The 21,575-nt window shown below is 43.1% G+C and overlaps 1 protein-coding gene across 8 annotated transcripts in view; it reads right to left on the bottom strand.

The window, feature by feature from the left end:
• The window catches only part of AKAP9 (A-kinase anchoring protein 9), a 354,940-nt gene that overhangs the window by 192,079 nt on the left and 141,286 nt on the right, over window positions 1-21,575 (bottom strand). For 7 of the 8 annotated variants that reach the window (XM_077490822.1, XM_077490820.1, XM_077490821.1 and 4 more), the window contains 3 exons: window positions 11,183-11,407; window positions 6,826-6,969; window positions 6,277-6,386 (listed from right to left, as the gene is read on the bottom strand). In XM_077490822.1, coding sequence (XP_077346948.1) covers window positions 6,277-6,386; window positions 6,826-6,969; window positions 11,183-11,407 — 479 coding nt within the window. The remainder of the gene's footprint in view (window positions 1-6,276; window positions 6,387-6,825; window positions 6,970-11,182; window positions 11,408-21,575) is intronic. The other variant, XM_077490823.1, reaches the window with a different exon arrangement.

The following is a 21,575-nucleotide window of genomic DNA, read 5'->3' on the forward strand; positions in this document are numbered from 1 at the left end:
GAGACATCCTTGATGGAGCTTAGAGGTCCTGCAAAGAAGAATGAAAGAAACTGCCCAAAAATAGGTGTGCCAAGCTTATAGCATCATAATCAAAAAGGCTTGAGGCTGTAATTGGTGCCAAATGTGCTTCAACAAAGTATTAGGCAAAGTCTGTGAATATTTATGTTTTTATGGGATTTTTTTTTTATTTTGAATAAATTTGCAAAGATTTAAAACAAACTTTCACATTGTCATTAGGAGGTATTGTTTGTAGATTTTTGAGGAAAATAATGAATATGGAATAAGGCTGTAACATAACAAAATGTGGAAGAAGTGAAGCGATGCGAATACGTGATTCTCACCAACCCAGAACTAAAAATAAGCATGATGTTGGTACATTTGTATACAGTGCAGAATGTTTTCTATGCACATCTCTTGAGTAGACAGGGGAACATAAAACTTCCCAATCTTCTTTGGGCTGCAGTACACTTGTGGTTGAATTTGTTTGAGGTCATCTTTTACAGCTCTCTGAGTGGCAGAATACATGACACTATGTTTGAAAAACATGCTGGGCTCAATAATAAGTAAACCAAGAACTGCCTTTATGCTTTCAAACAGTGTTAAAGAGGAAGTAAACCCTGATGGGTTTACTTCCTCTTTCATTCCCTGCAAAGGTAAAGCATAATGGACTACTATGCATCGCATAGTAGTCCATTATGTGTCACTTACCTGACACAGGACCCAGCGAAGTCACTGCTGCCCCCTGTAGTTCCGAGCGTCCATCTTCTTGGTGGGTCTCGCTGCTCCGACGCTGTGATTCGCCGGAGCAGCGATGACGTCACTCCCGCGCATGCGCACGGGAGCCGACACTCACGGCATATCGACGCGATCTGCGGCTTACCCAGTGCGCCTGCGCGCCATAGACAGCGGTGGCTGTCTTCAGGTAAACATCTCCTAAACCGTGTAGATTTAGGAGATATTTCTTGGACCTACAGGTAAGCCTTAATCTAGGCTTACCTGTAGGTCAAAGTGGTTTGTAAGGGTTTACAACCACTTTAATCTGCTAATAAAACCTTATCTCTAGATATATATATATATGTTTTAAATTTTGGATAGTTAGGATTAGAACTTGTCAGGTTTTTATCGCTTACATTTAACTCAAAGATAGAGCCAAACAAACATCCAAAAGTTCAATGTAATTTAACAATAAAATGGATTCATAGCCGAATAAAGCCAATGTGTTTTGAAGGCCAGGTCAACACCTGGAACTCCTTGTTGTGTTCCTCAAACCATTCTTGAACCATTTTTGCAGGGTGGTAGGGTGACTTATCCTTCTGAAAGAGGCCAATTCCATCAGGGAATTTTCCATGAAGGGGTTTACTTAGTCAGCAACAAAGATTAGGTAGGTGGAACGTGTCAAAGCAACATCCACATGAATGGCAGAACCCAAGGCTTTCCCAGCAGAACATTGCCCAAAGCATCACACACTCTCCTCCGGCTTTCCTTTTTCCCATAATGCATCCTGGTACCTTCTCTTCCCCCAGGTAAGTGACACACACACACGGCCATGCACACGATATAAAAGAAAACTTTATTCGTCAGACCAGGCCACCTGCTTCCATTGCACTGCGGTCCAGTTATGATGCCCATTGTAGGTGCTTTTGGCTGTGGACACGGGTCAGTATGGGCATCCTGAATGTTCTGGGGCTATGCAGCGCCATACACAACAAACTGCGATGCCCATTTTTCTGCTTTTAATGCATCAACTTCAGGGACAACAAATTTGACTGCAATAAGTTAATAACTATAAACGCATTCCTTTGTTAGTGCCTGGGGCACAGATGAAGTATGATTTCTAACTAAACACATACCGACAACTTTTGCTATCTGTGCTTCGAAACTTACGTTGACCTTGCATTTTTGTTTTACTTTAAGTGATGACATATAAATTATAAATGCCACCAAACAACAAGCAGAGATCACATTTCAGGTTTTCTCCAGGAAACAAAAGGAGGAAAAACAAATGTTGTAATTCTACGCACACACACGTGGGACAGACGTGACAGACATAGCCTGCCGATAAGTCAAGAAACAGAAAATGGCAGGTGTTAGATCTTCTGTAATAACCCCTCCCCCCCCCCCCACAGGTCTAAGCTTTTACTATAGGAGTAATGACTGGGCAGCTTATATCTTACAGTCTTGTAATACTCCAGCCAAGAAACAAGCAGACCTGCAGTTCTGAAGGGCACAGCAGAAACCATGCACTGCCTGTCACAAAACACAAGGTAATCCAGGGACACAAAAAGGTTCTTTGAGCCAGAATACCAACAAAGCTTCAGGCAGCTAAAGTAACGGATATTTTCAAATAAGGCCTCTTTCACACTGACGTCCCGTTCAGGCCCGCCTGTCAGTTTTTTAGGCGGACCTGAACGGGTGCTCCATAGAGGTCTATGGAGCGTCGGATGTCAGCGGTGACATGTCCGCTGACATCCGACCCGCTCCGATCCAAAAAAGTGTAACGGAGGAAAAAGCTATTTTTCCATCCGTCTGCGGATCGGATCGGGTGACGACGGGCACTGCGGTCCGTCGTCATCCGATCTCCCATAGGGGAGAGCGGCGCTGTGACAGGTCCGTCCCTGCACAGTGTGCAGAGACGGAGCTGTCATCTCCCTGCTCAGCGGGGATCGGCGGAGTGATCCCCGCTGAGCAAACGGACATCCACGGGGCGGATCAGAACTGATCCGCCCCGTGTGAAAGGACCCTTACATATGAAAATGTTCTAAAAGAAAAAGTTGTACACTGCAACCAATCAAATGTCCCCTTTCACTTTCAAAACGAATTAAACCATGCATACCACTACTACTACAACCATATATGAATTTACTATTTTCCCAAACACGTCTTATTTCTACAGCTGTGACGTTGCTACACTAAAAACAGGAGAGTGGATTTTAAAAGTTTAAAACTATTTAGGCTACAATTACAAAAAAACAAACATGGACATGACACACGATACAGATATGAGTCACATTTGAAGAAATTAAAGGATAAGTTCACCTTTAAAAAAATAACTAAAATAATAATAATTGCACTTTTTTTGCAGGTAAAAAAATGTGCATTTATTATTTTCTTCCTAAACAGTCTGCAGAGCATTGCACCCGCGATGCAGCTCCTGCAGACTCTCAAGATAGCTGTCTGCCCATGCCTTGTATAGGCAGGCAGTTACTCGAGAGCAGGAAGATCAATGGACTACGAGAGCGCTCACCAGCACCCTCACAGTTCATTCAGAACTAAAAGCCTTCAGCCGCAACGGCTGATGGTACTTGTAGACATTCCCTCACAGAAAACTGTTAATGAATGATGCAGCCATGTGGGGGCGAAGCCCTGCACGGCCGTGTTATTTACAAATTGTGACAGCAGATAGGGGAAGAAGATTCCCCACCCACTGTCAAAGGGAGGAGAGATATTGGGGGGGGGGGGGGGGTGGGCGAGTGGCTGTAGATGCTGGAACATGTTACATGTTCTACCCTAAAAATGGGTGGAACACGTTAACAAAAAAAAAGTGTGGAACATGCAACATGTTCCAAAGGTGAACGTACGTATTAATTAAACTGGTTCTAAAGCCTTAAGGTTTTTCACCTTAATGTATTCTAAGTGAAAAACCTTCTGTGCTGCAGCTACCCCCCCAGACCCCCCCCCCCCTCCCCTTTCCTTACCTGAGCCCATCCAATCCAGCAATGTGCACTAGTGCAATGGCTCCCGCCGCCGTCTCTCTCCACTTTTGACAAATTGGTAGCAGTGGGAGGGATGGGCTTCCCGCTGCTATCAATCAAATCTGGTAACACAGCGGGAGCAGGGCTGAGGCCCGCTGTCTCTGTCAGTTGACACAGCAGCGTGACTCGGGAGCAAGCATGCACGGGTGAAAAGGGAGGAGCCAGGAGCACTGGTGCAGGATCAGAAAAGAAGAGAATCAGGGCTGCTCTGTGCAAAACCATTACACAGAGCAGGTAAGCATAGGCATGTTTGTCATTTATTTTTTATTTATTTTTAAAACAAAGCTTACATTGTTACGTAGTAGGTGAGGTTGAAAAAAGACACAAGTCCATCAAATCCAACTTTCATAACATCTCAAGTACTTGTCTCTAAATAGTTACTTTACAGGTATGTTATATTTTATCAGAGTGACATTATTACTACCCAAAATGAAGCCCAATTAAATCTCCAGTTTAATACATCTGAACACATTCCAGGTGCATCAAAATTAAATAAATAAAAAATAAGGTGTGCAAAGCCTGAAGAAAAAAATAAATAAATCAGACTGAGTAGAAAAGATCGTCCCCTGCCAACATGCTGCAGAGTTGGACCTTTGCTCTCTGTGTGGAAGCAGTGGTCTCATTGCTGATGTCCAACACAGTAGTGAAGTAGAGACATCAGAGTGGATAAAAATATATGATTTGAAAAAAAAAAATAAGTATTTTGTTTAAAATCTGATTTCTTTTTATCCAATTTATTTTAATAAAAATGCTTTTGGAGTAAAAATCTATCTAAGGCTGGGTTCACACCACAGCGATGCGGGAACGCCGCGAATCCGCGGCATTTTCCCGCATCACATTACTCCCGCCGGCAGTTCACACTGCCCTATGCGAACCGCTGGGAGTGTCAATGATATGTTAATGACACCCCCAGATCTGTCCGCATATCGCAGTGCGATCTGCCGACTCGCACAGGAATCGGATCGCATGGTGTGAACACCCATGCGATCCGATTCTGTTGCGGACCAAAAAAAGGGTCCCGTGCGAGTTTGCTGCGGGAGCGATGCGAATTCAGCCATACTATCTGTATGGCTGAACTCGCATCGCTACGGAGATCGGATGTGATTTGCACTGCAGTGCGGTGCGAATCACATCCGGATCTCCCCCCGCAGCAGTGTGAACCCGGCCTAAAGATAGTTTTCTATTTAAGAAACATTAATAGTTTATTCAGCATGAAAATGAGCTTAGCTATGGAGCAGGATGCTGTATATTCTGCAATATTTAAATTTTTGGTAAACTCATTCAATGAATCCAAGCTCTGAAAACTGAGATAGCATGCACGGCATTGATGCATTCACACAATTTCACAGTAACCATGAGATAAAACAAAGTTCAGGAATATTCCTTTGTCCCACTGTTTTGCAAATCTATGTACACTACAAACGCTATGTTTGTTTGAAGAGAAATGCATCTGTATCAGGCTCCAAGTGTGAGGAGGAAGGGCAAGCAGTAAAAATGAAAGTGAAACCTTCTAAGCATCTTATAAACCTTGTGATCTTTCTGCACATGGCTTGAAGTGCTTTATTCTTCCCTTGAGGAACAAAATAGTAGCAGGCCGTAAAAGTGACCCAGTTTGGGATTATTTACTAACCTGACAGTTTATTATTCTAAATAGGAAACCTTAATTTTGTTTGAAAATATTAAAGATTCTAAACTACCAGAAAGAATGAGTCCTTACATGTGAAGAGCACCTGTCATTTCAGATCCATCACGCAGCGCCTGTTAGCGGGCATCCACTCACCTGCTGCCGCCACGTCCCTCACCTGGCATCACCAGCCGTCCCACAAAAAAGAATAGGACTGCCAGAGAGTCAACAGCGGGTCAGAGGAGGAGCTGCCGTGGGACAGAGAGGACAGTAATGCCCCGTATACATACGATCGGACATTCTGACAACAAAACCGTGGAATATTGTTCGAAGCTTGTTGGCTCCAACTTGTCGTGCATACACACAGTCACACAAATGTTGGTCAACAATTACGAACGTAGTGACGTACAAGATGTACGGCAAGCCAATAAAAAAAAGTAAGTTCAATAGTAATGTGCCACCCTTTGGGCTCCTTCTGCTAATGCGTTCGGTGAGCATTGATTCCGAGCATGCGTGGACTTTTGTGTGACGGACTTGTGTACATATGATCAGAAAGTCGGACAACAAAAATTTTTGTTGGAAAATATGAGAACCTGCTAGCTAACATTTGTTGGCAGAAAGTCAGACAACAAATATCTGATGGAGCATCATACACACAGTCGGACTTTCCTCCAACAAGCTAACATCCAACATTTGTTGTCGGAAAATGTGATCGTGTGTACGCGGCATTACTCTTTAAGAACTATGATTTAAATCGTGTCAATTTAAATCAAGCCTTTTTACTAGTGATTTAAATTGATCCTTTTTGCTAGTGATTTAAATCAAATCCACCCTGAGAGACATTGATACACTTACAATGAAAGCCTGTATCAGTAGGAATCATTCAATGAATGCCCTTACCTCTCACTGCTGGGGTCCTCCGTGACAGTCTTGCTCTCCTCCAATCTCTTCTCTTCTTGTCCACATTCTAACACTTGCTCTCTTTTCTCTGGATCAGCAATTGGTTCATCCTGTGTGAGTTTTTGCAAAGGTAAAGAAGACAAAAGAGATAAGAAACCTGTCATTCCGGTGCAGACATAAGAATAAAGTGCGACCTTCTGTCTTTCTCTTATAACAGAGAGGCGGTAATGCACACAACGTCCTCTTATGCTATTTGTTCATTAAAAATAAAACTATGAGACAAGGACAAGAAACTGAAGTCAGATCTGCCTTCATGTAAATACAAAACAATATGCCATTAGCTTGGAGTGACTTTGCTGAGACAGACAACTCCTGACAACACTTCGGTAACCATAGACAGGAGCCAATCTGTCCTATCAACAGGGAAAGCCCGCCCCCCTCCTACTGCTATCAGCAGATATAATTTGATACTCAAAAGGAAAAAGTCAACAGTGTCCAGGCAGAGTTGTATTGCAAAGCTCGGCGCACAGCATCCTGACATGACTATACCTGTGTCTGAGAACTGCTATCCTGCAGGATACAATCCCGTGTCCTCCCCGTGACTTCAGCACACGCCTGCTTCATGGACTCCAGTTCTTCCAGCAGAAGCTTCTCCCTCTCTATGGCCTGGTTTTCGCTGATCACCGAGGCATTCTGAACAAATTAAACTCATTTCACTTTGCTGATAAATAATTGATATCTTGGAAAGTGAACACCGAAATATCCCTCCCACCTTTTTTTTTCTCTTTCTTTCTTTCTTTCTGGAGGGTTAATGTAGTATGTGGAGAGGCTAGGTCTAGTTTGTAGGATGGTAGGACCAGAGGGCAAAGGTAAACATATCAGCCATTTTTTTTTTTAACATTGTTTAGGGTTTTTACATGGATTCCCTTACGAAGCACTCTCATGAAGATCGTACAGTGAAATGGGGCACATGAGGAAGGTAAGGGGAAGGGAAAGGGGAAAGGAAAGGGTAAGGGTAAGGGAAAGGAAAAGGAAAAGGGAAAGGAAAAGGGAAAGGGAAAGGGAAAGGGAAAGGAAAAGGGAAAGGGAAAGGAAAAGGGAAAGGAAAAGGGAAAGGGAAAGGGAAAGGAAAAGGGAAAGGAAAAGGAAAGGGGAAGGGGAAGGAAAGGGGAAGGGGAGGGAAAGGGGAAGGGAAAGGGGAAGGGGAGGGAAAGGGGAAGGGAAAGGGGAAGGGAAAGGGGAAGGGGAGGGAAAGGGAAGGGAAGGGAAAGGGAAGGGAAGGGAAGGGAAAGGGAAAGGAAAGGGGAAGGGAAAGGGAAAGGGAAAGGGAAAGGAAAGGGGAAGGGAAAGGGAAAGGGAAAGGGAAAGGGAAAGGAAAGGGAAAGGGGAAGGGGAAAGGAAAGGGAAAGGGGAAAGGAAAGGAAAGGAAAGGGGAAAGGAAAGGAAAGGGGAAAGGGAAAGGAAAGGGAAAGGGAAAGGAAGGAAAAGGGAAAGGAAAGGAAAGGGAAAGGGGAAGGAAAGGGAAAGGGAAAGAGAAAGGGGAAGGGACAAAGGGAAAGGAAAGGAAAGGAAAAAAGAGAAAACAGAAAGAAAGAGAAAAAAGAAGAAACAGAGAGATAGCATACATCACAAACTCAATGTTGGCCATATATAGAGCGCTTTGTTAATCACGATCATACTGTTGATAAATGTAATGTCTGCTCTGAAAATCAAAAAGTTAACCGCTTCCCGACCAGCGCACGACGATGTATGTCAGCAGAATGGCACGGACAGTCAAATGGGCGTACAAGTATGTCCCTTTGAATTTGCCGCCATGCCATCACGTGCGTGCCAGTCGGGACCCCCGTGAGTCCGACCGCGGGGACACCCGCGATCGTCTCATGGGGAGGAAGAACGGGGAGATGCCGATGTAAACAGCATCTCCCCGTTCTGCCTAGCAACAAGTGACACTGATCTCTGCTCCCTGTGATTGGAGCAGAGATCAGTGATCTGTAAAACAGCCACGCCCTCCACAGTTAGAAATACTCCCCTAGGACACACTTAACCCCTACACTGCCACCTCCTGGTTAAACCCATTCACTGGCAGTGTAATTTACACAGGAATCAGTGCATTTGTATAGCACTGATTGCTGTATAAATGACAATGGTCCCAAAAATGTCCGATGTGTCCACCATACTGTCGCAGTCACAATAAAAATCGCCGATCGACACCATTACTAGTAAAAAAAAATTAATAAAAATGCTATAAAACTATCCCCTATTTTGTAAACACTATAGCTTTTTTTGTGCCAACCAATCAATAATCGCTTATTGCAATTTTTTTTACCAAATATATGTAGAAGAATAGGTATCGGCCTAAACTGAGGAAAAAAAATGTTTTTTATATATATTTTGGGGGATATTTTTTTATAGCAAAAAGTAAAAAATAATGTGTTTTTTTTTTCAAAATTGACGCTCTTTTTTTGTTTATAGCGCAAAAAATAAAAAACTCAGAGGTGATCAAATAGCACCAAAAGAAAGCTCTATTTGTGGGAAATAAATACATCAATTTTGTTTGGGAGCCACGTCGCATGACCGCGCAATTGTCAGTTAAAGCTACGCAGTGCCGAATCGCAAAAAAGTGCTCTGGTCTTAAGCCAGCAAAATGGTCCGGGTCTGAAAGTGGTTAAAGTATGTTTGGATGTGTCATACACTTAGGGATAGCATGTTGATGTATCTACATTCCTGCGATCGAAATTTACGTCCAGACTGATCAGAATAATTTCAATTAAAATCGATGACACAATGGGGGTTATTTACGAAAGGCAAATCCACTTTGCACTGCAAGTGCACTTGGAAGTGCAATCGCTCTAAATCTAAGGGGTAGATTTGAAATGAGGGGAAGCTCTGTGGATTTTATCATCCAAACACATGCAAGCTAAAATGCTGTTTTTTATTTTCCTTGCATGTCCCCCTCAGATCTACAGCGACTTTATTTTTAAGTGCACTTGCAATGCAAAGTGGATTTTCCTTTAGTAAATAACCCCCAATGTGTGTCTCATCGATGATTCATAGATCCAATCACAGTCTCTGATTCTGGGAAGAACTGTTTAATCAGGTTGTTACCATAAGGAGGCTAAAGCGATTATGTAGCATTCAATCTCTCACATTATAATCCAGTTACATCTTGATTGCCGTAATATGTAAATGTATACTACATGTGTGGCTTACTCTGTAGGGAGCCATTTGTTCCATCTGTTTACTAATCACCTGCTACCTCTAACAAGTGTAGCAGCACAACTGAGCTGCTATAACGCAGGAGCTGCCACACATGGTTAAGGCTCAGTTCACACTTATGTGGTGCAAATTGATGCAATTTCACAGTGTGATTTTGTGTTTTGACAGGTGCGAATTTAATGCGACTTCTATGGGGACTGGGTATAGCTTAAAGCGGAGTTCCACCCAACTTTAGTACTTGGTCTTAAACGAAAGATCACCCAGTCACCCCATGTTTTTGGACATCCAATTTTTTTTTCTTACCTTAGTAGTAAAAGGGTGAACAGTCCCAACTTCGCCGCGGTGAGGTACCTAATTTCCTCTTCTGACTCTGCTCCTATTCCTCCCCCCCCCCCAATTGCCTTCTGGGACCTGTGCGTGTCCCAGAAGACGATGGGGCCATTCAGAAAGCTCCACGTGACTCGTACATGTGCGGTAGGAAACCGGCTAGATCGGGTGGCTGACACCGTGGGCTCCCTGGACAGGTAAGTGTCCTTATTAAAAGTCAGCAGCTACAGTGTTTGTGGCTGCTGACTTTAAATTAAACAAAAAAAAACTTTTTGGGAGGGTGGAACTCTGCTTTAAGGTTAAATAAAAGTAAATCCCACAATCAAGTAACCCCCCCCCCCCCCCCCCCTCCACACCTTGAATCTGCTGCTACCTATGATCACTTAATTCATTTAATCTTTATTGATACATACTCCTTCATTACTTTCTTTCCTCGAGAGGAAAGGGGGCTCTCAAATGTAAACAGTGGTGCTGTGATTGGTCATCACAGCAATCACAGAATGCAGAGCCACTGCCATCTAATCGTTGACAATGGCATCTACCCCGTGTCTGTATGCATCCACGTTGCCATGCTCACCCACAACTCCATCCTTCTTTTGTAGTGGAGACTAAACCCTGTGTATCCTCCATACAAGAGCTTGTTGCCTCACTCATGCGACAGTGTGTGGGCATGGAGACTGGCAGTTCAGGAAGGCCACATGCTCTCCCATAAATTGAAGCACTAGGTATTTCTTATGGGTTTTAACAGAAGGGCTGATTAGTGAAGGTCATAACCAAGGGAAGAGGGGGAGAGATGAGGGGTACACTTCAAGAGAACCTGTCACTCTGCCCTAAATTTTGAAATTTGAAGACTTTCACAATGTTCGATTATTCTGGAAATTAGACACATTGTTAAGGCCCATACACACGATCAGACTTTTTGACAACAAACATGCAAATTAGCTGTTTTGGAGCAACATCCGACCGTGTGTACGCTCCATCGGACAAACTTTTTTGGTTTTCATCGGACTTTTGTTGGCTGTGCGAACGGACAAACTTTCTGGGAACAAAAGTCTGATGGAGCAAAGTCTGATCGTGTGTACAGAAAACCATAGGACTTTTGTACAAAGTACAAACAGGCATGCTCAGAACCAATGCAAAAGATCAGACAACAATACAGAAGTTGACCAAAGGTGGCGGTAAAGAGCAGAAAAACCACGTGATTTGGTGAAAGTTGGCTGAAAAAGTCCTGCTGTGTGTATGCAATACAAGTTCAGGGCCGACGCCCTTTGTACAAAAATCCAAGGGAAAGTTTGTACAAAGTCCTATCGTGTGTATGAGGCTTTAGATAACTGTACATAATTAATCTGAGATAAGTTCTTACCTCTGCTAGCTGTGCCCTCAGACTGTGCACCTCAGAGAGCAGCTGCTCCTGGTCATACATTTGTCTCTCCAGCTGTGCGGCATGTGCGAGTCTCAGAGCCTCCGCCGACTGTTGGTATTCCTGTTCCTGTCTCACCAGCTCTTGCCTCATTTCCTCAACCCGTTCCTCATACATTTGCTTATATTTGGTAGCCTCGACACCCATTACAGCGCTCTGGTTATGTTTCTGCAAGAAAGACAGCAATAAAGGTTGACGTCCTGCTATGCCTCCCTATTAGAGCTGCGCGATTAATCGTTCAAAGATCGTGATCTCGATTCAACCCACCACACCACCTTAATCCAGCATTTCTACAATTTCCTGCTCACAGCTCTCAAAACATTTTTAAAAAAACAGCTGGAAATGTTTATCAACAACATTGCTCAGTGCTAACAGTGAGATAAAAATAAACATTGCATCTTTCTGTTCATTTACAGATCAAAGGGATTACCTTCAGTTTGTAAATTAAGTCAGTTTTAAGCATTTTTTTTGGGGGGGTTGTTAATAAATTGTTCCCCTTATTAACCCTTAATTTACTCTAATCAGCCTTATTAACGCCTTTCTCTCCTTTAATGAATATATTTAATTCATATTTTCTTGTGAATTTTTTTTTTGTACAATTTTTTCAAAATATTAATAATTAAAACATGTTTCACATTGAAAAAAACACCACAAAATAAAAAAATTTATATTTTTTAACCACTTGCCGCCCGCCCTATAGCAGATACACGGTGGCAAAGTGGTTTCAAAATTCTGACCGGACAACATATGACGTGATCAGGATTTTGAGCTGCTGCGCGCCCCCGGGGAGCGCGCATTGTGGCGATCGTTGTTGCGGGGTGTCAGTCTGACACCCGGCAACTACGATCTCGGTAAAGAGTCTCAGACGGAGACTCTTTACCAAGTGATCAGCCGTGTCCAATCACGGCTGATCACAGTGTAAATAGGAAAAGCCGATGATCGGCTTTTCCTCACTCGCGTCTGTCAGACGCGAGTAGAGGAGAGCCGATCGGCTGCTCCTCTGACGGGGGGGGGGGGTCTGTGCTGATCAATTATCAGCGCAGCCCCCCCTGAGGATGCCCACACTGGACCGCCAGGGATGCCACCAGACCACCAGGGATGCCCAGCACAAGGTAATCCTCCCTAGACCACCAGGGATGCCAGTCAGTGCCCACAATGGATGCCAATCAGTGCCCACAATGGGCATCACTGATTGGCATGCATTATTGTTTGGCACTGATTGGCATCCATTAGTACAATATAACATAATACAATGCCGCCCATCAGTGCCCAACTGTGCCGCCTATCAGTGCCCACCTGTGCCGCCTATCAGTGCCCATCCATGCCCATCTGTGCCGCCTATCCATGCCCATCTGTGCCGCCTACCCATGCCCATCTGTACCGCCTACCCATGCCCATCTGTACCGCCTACCCATGCCAACCCGTACCAGCTATCAGTACCAATTTGTGCCACCTATCAGTACCCATCCGTGTCGCCCATCAGTTCCACCCATCAGTGCCGCCTATCAGTGCCACATATCAGTGTCCATCAATGCCACCTCATCAGTGCCACTTCATTGGTGCCACCTCATTGGTGCCACCTCATTGGTGCCCATCAGTGAAGGAGAAAACTTACTTATTTACAAAGTTTAGCAAAAAATAAAAACCGTAGAGGTGATCAAATACCACCAAAATAAAGCTCTATTTGTGGGGAAAAAATGATAAAAATTAATTTGGGTACAGTGTAGCATGACCGCGCAATTGTCATTCAAAGTGCAACAGCGCAGAAAGATCAAAATTGGTCTGGGCAGGAAGGTGTTTAAGTGCCCGGTATTGAAGTGCTTAATTTGTAAACTTTTCAATGCTTTGTACCATTGCTGACAGCTGAAGTGTAAACAAAAAAGTAGCGGTAGGTATCGCTAATTAGTATCGGCGAGTACTAAAAAATATGACCCTAATATAACTTAATGGTAATTTTTATTATTTCATTACCCATTACATTTCTTTAAATTTGATTGAAACAAAAAGTATTATGTCTTATTCTATCTTGTTTGATAACCTAATGTTCAGGGGTTGTGAATCTTAAGGCTTAATGTGCACGGGACGTTTTTACAGCCTCTCCTGAACGATTAAACTTGACAGATAGTAACCCACGTTTAAAATGTTCGTTTTGCCACATTTACATGCAGCATTTGCATTTAGAAGGGTTTGGAAAAAAAATAAAAACAGTCTGAACTCATTTTTTTTTGCTTTCCAAAAAAAGCCTCTAAACTCAACTGCCTAAAAACGACATTAAATGAACCTGTGTACATGTACACATAAGATAACATTGGATGGGTTCGGGGGCAGTTGAAAAAAGCATCCAACGGCCTCTGAACATCCGTTTACCAGCAGCAGTGTACATGAGTCCTTAAAAAAGAAAAGTTCTTTAGAATCGGGATCTTTATTATAGGCAAAAAAAATTGTGATTCTCATTTTATTTTATTAGTGCAGCTCTACTCCATGTTTATTCAAATCTCCTCCTAAAACTTCTTGCAGGATTAAGACTTCATGCCATCACTCACTTATATTAGGCCTCTTCCCTATTTTTAGAATGGTAGTGGGTAGGCACCTTAAATAGTGCAGCACCATAGCTCCCAACTGTCCCTGATTTCGAGGGACTGTCCCTGATTTGGATCAATGTCCCTCTGTCCCTCATTCTTGCTCATTTGTCCCTCATTTTGGTCTGATCTAGATCGTTCTATATAAAATGCACTTTTTATCTTTCAAAAAGTGTTTCCCAGTGCTTCCAAGACTAACGCGGCACGCGATGACGTCAGCATGCCGCTCCTCCCTATGCCTTTCGTCACTACAAAGGACATCGTCACGTGATGTATTAAGGTTTTACACTATGCAAGCCTTCTTTTATCTTTATGGGGAGTTAAGCATTTGGCTCCATTGAGATGATGTTTACGCTGCTGGGATCGTTGCTGGGATTGAGACCTTTGTGCCTGCCATTGAGACCTTAGGCTGGGTTATAAGCCACTCGCGCTCCTGGGTCCCCTGTCATAAGGGACCTCATCATTCCAGTAAGCGGCAGTGTCTTTGTAGGTGGAGGCATCTTTCCTACTTTCTGCACGGTCTATGGCGTTTTGGATTTGTCACCGTGATCAAGTTCCTTACACATTGCATATGGACTTAGTTTGGATCCGTCTTCTCTTATCTGTTTTTTCATCAGATGTCATATGGACTCACTTTTGTTTTGTTTTTTTAATTAGTACTCACTTGTTTATTATATCTTGTCACTTATGTTTTATTCACTACTTTTTGTCACCACTCATCACTCTGAGATTGGGTTTATTAACCCATCTATATATACACTTAGTGTTTTTGCAATCTTTTTATATAACACATTTATTTTTTGTGTATTCACATTCACTTGATACTTGCATTGGATTCCTCTGCCTTCATTTTTATCACTTACCATTTGTTGTTGTTAAACGTATTGGCCCAATTCCTTTGGTTTGGGCTTTTTCATTACCAAACCTTAGCGCAGCTTCATCTCGTACATTCCGTATATGAAGAGTCAATAGCTACAGTATTTGAAGCTGCTGACTTCATTTTTTGGGGGGAGACTGGAGCTCCTCTATAAAATAATACCTGGTGAATCTGCAGTGAAGGTCCTTGTTCAGGCACTTCCCGTTATGGGGTGACAATGCTTACAATGGCAAAGGAAACGGCAAGGGAGGTGCTATGGAAGGAAAGTATGGAATGCTGCAGGGTGGGAGCTTGTTGCTTTGCACTTCACATGAAAAACACAAGTTGACTTTAAAGGTTATGTTAAAGGTTAGATTAAATCTAACAATGAACTTCTTTTATTTGCTCCCTTTTGTTCTGTCAAAGTGTATTTCCACCATTGCAGTAAAAATTTGGGAAAACCCCAATAAATGTTTATTTTGAGTTCCCATTCATGCAGCACACAGAAAGGGCAGACATAGTCAACACTCTGAATGAGAGCATATGACAGGTCCCTTGGCTTTTGTGGCCATGGAAGATGAAAGCTGTACGGGTAGAGGGATAAGAGGAGGGCAATTTCAACTAATTCTGCAGCCCAAGGGACACATCACTTTGACTGTAAGTAATGTTCCTTGTGCTAATTAAAAAAAAAAAAAAAAAAAAAAAAAAAACCTTTTTCTTTTTTAACTAAACTTAAACTTAAAGTGATTGTAAAGTCCTGTTTTAAAAAAACAAAACAAAAAACACACAAAACATAGTATACTTACCTGCTCAGCTGCAGTGGATTTGCACAGAGCAGCGCAGATCCTCCTCTTATAGGGTCCCTCTTCTGTGCTCCTGGTCCCTCCTTCCTATCTGGTGCCCCCACAGCAACTAGGTTTCTATGGGAAGACCCGAGCTGAGTTGCAGCTCCATGTGTAAACTCAGACTGGGAGCTGCAGTCTGGCCCTTCCCCCTCTCTTTGATTGGCTAACTGATAGCCGCAGGGCTAATGGTGCCGCTGCTGTGTCTTTGCCAATGAGGAGGGAGAATCGTGGACAGAAGAGGGAGAGTCCTGGACGCATATGCGTTTTTGCCACAATTTTACCGCGTTTGTGATGTCGTTTTTAAAAAGGACACGTAACTCAAAAACTGCACCAATAACACATTGCGGTGTGTTTTTGCCTCAATTTCCTTTGCTTTCAATGGAAAGGTATGATTTTGTTAAAAAAAGATTTTACCTCCCCAAAACATGTTCCATAAATGATGCAAGCAGAATTTTTTTTTCGCCACAATGGAAGTGCACCACCCCACTGTGAACACATTCATTGATTTTAAAAGGAACCATTTTTGTTGAGCTTTTCAGGTGCTTTTTTTTATTATTATTTATTAAAAACACAAAAGCATTTGAAAAATTCCTCTGAGATAAAGCAGCCTTAAGCCCCGTACACACGAGAGGACTTATGTCCGACAGACTTCCGAAGGAGTTCCGTCGGAGTTCTGCTGGAATTCCGACGGAGTTCTGACAGACTTTTCGGCTGAGCGGACTTGGCCACACACGATCACACTAAACTCCGACGGATTCGAACGTGATGACGTACGACTCGGCTCGAATAAGGAAGTTCATAGCCAGTAGCCAATAGCTGCCCTAGCGTCAGTTTTAGTCCGTCAGACTAGCACACACACGAGCAGATTTTTCTAAGGGGACCGGGTCCGGCGGAGTTCCTTCGGAAAAATTTGAAGCATGTTCCATATTCTAAAGTCCTTCGGACTTTGGCGAGTCAAAAGTCCGTTGCAGCCCACACACGATCGGATAGTCTGACGGACTCAGTCCTTCAGACTTTGGATGTTGAAAAGTCCGCTCGTGTGTACGCGGCATTACACAGCCTAACACACAATCTGAAAACCATATGAAAAATAGCGCTCTCTAAGCGATCATACGATAATCAGATGGTTAGTACAGAGCTTTCAAGAGCCGATCATGACAGTTTATCCAATATTATCCGATCGGACAAGCACGTAAATTATTCTTGTACGATACCAGATGATGTGATTTTCATTTAATCAGTTCAGTTGTCGTCCACAAATACAATACAAATACACTGTAACACATTACATCACATCAGATTTTTTATTCTGTCAAAGGAGAATTTTTGTAACTTTAGTAAACTCTTCACGTTTGATATACGTCTATCATGCAAAAATAAAAACGGACGATTTGTCGTCCGATTTTGGGATCGTGTGTACGGGGGGCTTTAGTGTCAAGTGGTGCTTTTTCTGCGGACTGCCACAGTCAAGCCTACATTTAGATGCATTTAGAGGACATTATTAAGCACATATGTGCATGTAATGATTTTTAAAGGTGCCATTCTCACTGAGCATTTACCTGCATTAAGGTGCGTTTAAAAAAAAAAACTTAACAGAAAATGAGTGCAGTAAGTTAATCTGCGTTAATGAAAAAAATAAAAAATAAAAATAAATAAAACAAATTCTGTGCAGCCATGATCTGTTAGAAACTCACACCTAAAACGCAAATAGACATATAAATGTGCCTAAATGTTTTATAGCAGGAACTCGCAAAAAGGTGATCTGGTAAGGATGAAAGCACTTTCTACCTCCCAGATTACTTCTCCATCATTTAAAAGCTAAACGCAAGAGTGTCAGTGTGAATGAGGCCCAAGGACAATTTCCAGCAGGTGAGGCAATCTCAGATGAATATAAAGAATAAAGAATGAAGTGTGGGTGACGGGTAAAATGTAACATCATGCCAGAAATACAGAGCAGAATGAGGTCACCTCCTTGTATCCTCTAGATATCCATCTATCTCCTGGAAAGAAAACCGTTCAGCACAGAAAACATAAACTAGCCCCCCCAGGACTGTCAGACCCCGCATATTACAAACAAATCATATAAATGCCGCATCATTACTTACATCCAGAGATCAAAGCAGATTAAATCAGACGTGTCTCCTGGCTGATACCCCAACGCTTCTTACAGAGACCTAGAAGATCCGGCGGACACTTCATTCTCTGCTCTACACATCCGTACTCCCTGCTCCTCACTACCTGCACAAATATTTGCCTTACTTAAACCAACAACATTATTTCCTACACAAATCAGTCGTTTTCTCCCAGAATCAGGTGTGGGGCTAATTGTTCTAGAATGGGAGGGACAGCAGTCCCTGAACATTAAAATGCTGTAGGGACGAATGTGATAAACAGAGCAAAGAAAAATGGAAGACGGTCGCATTCCGCACTTCACATTTAGAGTGCACTGCAATGTTAAAGTGGAACTCCAGACATGCAACTTGTCACCTGCCTTCCACCCAAAAACTGCAAACTGTAACCCCCCCCCCCCCCTTTTATTTTATAGCTCATTACATGCTCTTTATCTTAAAGTCCTCTATATAGACAGGTGGGATGTCAGGTGGTTCTTCTCCCTTCTCTCAGGGCTAAGTGGAACTCACAGATTGATGTGTGAGCATCAATCCTGGAGTACTGCAAGTCCAGCCCACGTCATGACGTGTTCCCTGGTGGTAGGCATGTAAAGGATAGGTAGGGCTCATAGGGAATGAGCAGAATAACTGTTGGCACTGGACCAAAGAGAAGGTGGGGTAAGAGAGTGATTGGAAATTTTTTTATTTTTATTTTTTACAGATGGGAAATCGAACAATTAAAAATAAATAAATCTTAGAATTCTATTGCAAGGGCCACGTCAGTCCAATGATTCTGTCACTGGAAATACAAAACATTTCCAAAGGCAGAATCGCCCAGAAAAGAGAAACTCAGTCTAACAGAATTACTTTCACACTAGCACAGAATGCTGCACAATTTCACTCTCTAACAAGGGAGAAGCAGGAAAGTGACACCTCGCTGGTCTAGCTAGAGAAGGGGCGACTCCATAAGAAAAGGTCAGCAGTGTGTTAGTCTCAGTGAGTTGTCACCTGAGACAGGCTTCCTCACATGACATGACCCTAATGCCGCATACACACGAGCGGACTGTATGGCGTACTTAGTCCGTCGAAACACATTTCAGTGGACAATCCGCTCGTGTGTGGGCTTCAGTGGACTTTTTCAGCGTGCAGTCTGGCGTACTAAGTATTTCGGTTTTTTCGAAATTCTGTCCGTCGTACTTTGGTTTCAGCGGACAGTACGGTCGTCAGTATGCTAGTTCGACGTACTAAGAATGGCGCATGCCCAGAAAGGATTTACACGGCGGAAGGGTGCTTTGCTGTGTCTTGGACTTCCTATTTCTAGTCACGTCATACGTGCTGTACACGTCATCGCGCAAGCTTTTGACGGACTGTTTGTGCATCCGTGTGTGGTCAAGTCCGTTCAGTGGAAAGTACGACGGACTGTCCGTCGGATTGTATGACGAACTAAGTACGCCATACAGTCCGCTCGTGTGTACGCGGCATAAGATAGGCATGTAAAACAGATCCTTCCAATCAATACGTCCATGGACGCCCTCCCAGAATAAGCCAACCTCGCTGCATCAGTCTTTCGGCTATGGCCCGGTCGGCAAGTGGTTAAAGTGTTATCAAACCCACAACAGTAAAATCAGTCTGTATATGCAGTATAGCATGTTTGCTATACTCACTGTGGAACCTAAAGGGTTAACCCTCCTCATTGTGTAAATAGGCTGTTTGATCCGGTCTTCTCTAATCCTCTTCTTCCACGGTTCCCAATATATCTCCTAATAGAACATACTTTAAAAAGAATACTTGCTTTGGGGGCAAGCTGCACATGCTCAGTTTGGTGTGCATTGCTAGAGAGGTGTTTTGTTTGTTTTTTCTTGGGAGGGTGCATGTGCTCACCACAGGGCCAATCAGCACTGTCCAGACAGAGGGTCAGGGGTCCTGCACCCTCATAGAACAGTCAGAGTAGAATGAAAACTCCTCCTACAAGCTTTAACCAGACACTGATAGAAGTCACAAGACTGCTATATACTGCTGACAAGAAAAGGTATTTAGCTGTTTATATTTACTAAAAGAATTGCATTTGAGACCAGATATAGTGAATGCAGGGTCCTGGATTTAGTAACACTTTAAGAGCAAACATTAGAAACAGATTAGGTTTCCACTGTTGCCTATTAAGTGAGTGTGATATTGGAAGAACGCAATGTAGGGAAGTGCTAATTTCCTTAGCACTAGAATGTAAGCTCAGCAGCCTGGTCATTACACTGCTTACTATTAACATTTTACTTTCCAAATGAGCCAAGTAACAGTTTTTTTTTTTTTTAAAGATACAGACTTTCGATGAGCTATTCTGCAGTCCAGATCACCTGCAGGATCTAATCCCTAATCAAGTTACATGCTCCCCCCTATCCACAGTACCAGGAATTTCCAAGGGCTGTGGAAGATAAGTGGAGCAGCAGGGTAGCACAACAGAAAGGCCCCTTTCACACTGATGTTCCGTTCAGGCCCGCCTGTCAGTTTTTCAGGCGGACCTGAACGGGTGCTCCATAGAGCTCTATGGAGCGTCGGATGTCAGCGGTGACATGTCCGCTGACATCCGACCCGCTCCGATCCGAAAAAGTGTAACGGAGGAAAAAGCTATTTTTTCCATCCGTCTGCGGATCGGATCGGGTGACGACGGGCACTGCGGTCCGTCATCATCCGATCTCCCATAGGGGAGAGCGGCGCTGTGACAGGTCTGTCCCTGCGCAGTGTGCAGAGACGGACCTGTCCTCTTCCTGCTCAGCGGGGATCGACGGAGTGATCCCCGCTGAGCATACGGATATCCACGGGGCGGATCAGAACTGATCCGCCCCGTGTGAAAGGACCCAAAGTCACTATTAGATTCAGGAGGTGTATTTCAAGAGAATCGGTTACATTACCCTGGACAGCCAAGGCAACAGATTCTGTTTAGGAAAGGAACTGCATATAAAAAAAAAAAGAAAAAAAAAAGCTGTTCAGTTAATTATTTCAGTACTGTCTTAGACAGGTGTAAACAAAATGCAGAAAATGAAGAATGCATCCAAAAACAGAAATATAAATCATTTATATTTTATCAATTAAGAAGATGGAAATAAATTAAATGAACAGAAGAAAAATTCAAATCAAATCAATATTTGGTGTGACCGCCCTTTGCCTTCAAACAAGCATCAATACTTCTAGGTACACTTGCATACCATTTTTGTTCCAAACATCTTGGAAAACTAACCACAGTTTTTCTGTGGATGTTGGCCGCCTCACATACTTCTCTCTCTTCATGTAATCCCAGACAGACTCCATGATGTTGAGATCAGGGCTCTGTGGGAACCAAATCATCAACTTCCAATAAACTAATAATGCTTCTATTTCTGAAAGCATTCTTCATTTACAGCATTTTTTCACACCTGCCCAAGACTTTGGCACAGTAGTGTGTGTGTGTGTGATATATATATATATATCTTAATTAGTGAACCAGTACCTTAATTTAGTTTCCAATGGAGAGGTGAAATCGGGTTTACAGTGAGACACACCTGACATGTAAGCTAATGGCTAGAAGTTGGATATATTTTGGTGGACTTGCTGGGAAGACAGAATTTGTGTGTTGGTGGATTAGCAACAATCCAAAAAGCATGGGAAAGGCGAGGTAGTGTCAGAGCTGCAGACACTGAAAAATGCGTTACTAAACCCAGCACCCACTATATCTGGTCTCCCACAGTACACAGAACATGGAAATGCAATTATTTTAGTAAATCTAAATTGTTAAATACCTTTTCTCAACAGCAGTGTATAGCAGTCATAATGCACTAAACTGTCCTACGAGGCTGCAAGGCTCATGACCCTCTGTCTGGATAGTGCTGATTGGTCCTGCGCTGATTATATGCACTCTCCCAAGAAAAAAAAAACCTCTCTAGCAATACACACCAAACTGAGCATGTGCAGCCTGACTCC

Source organism: Lithobates pipiens, unplaced genomic scaffold (assembly GCF_037356315.1).
Source record: "Lithobates pipiens isolate NorthernLeopardFrog02 unplaced genomic scaffold, aLitPip1_a1.2 Scaffold_19, whole genome shotgun sequence".
In the NCBI taxonomy this organism is placed as follows: Eukaryota; Metazoa; Chordata; class Amphibia; order Anura; family Ranidae; genus Lithobates; species Lithobates pipiens.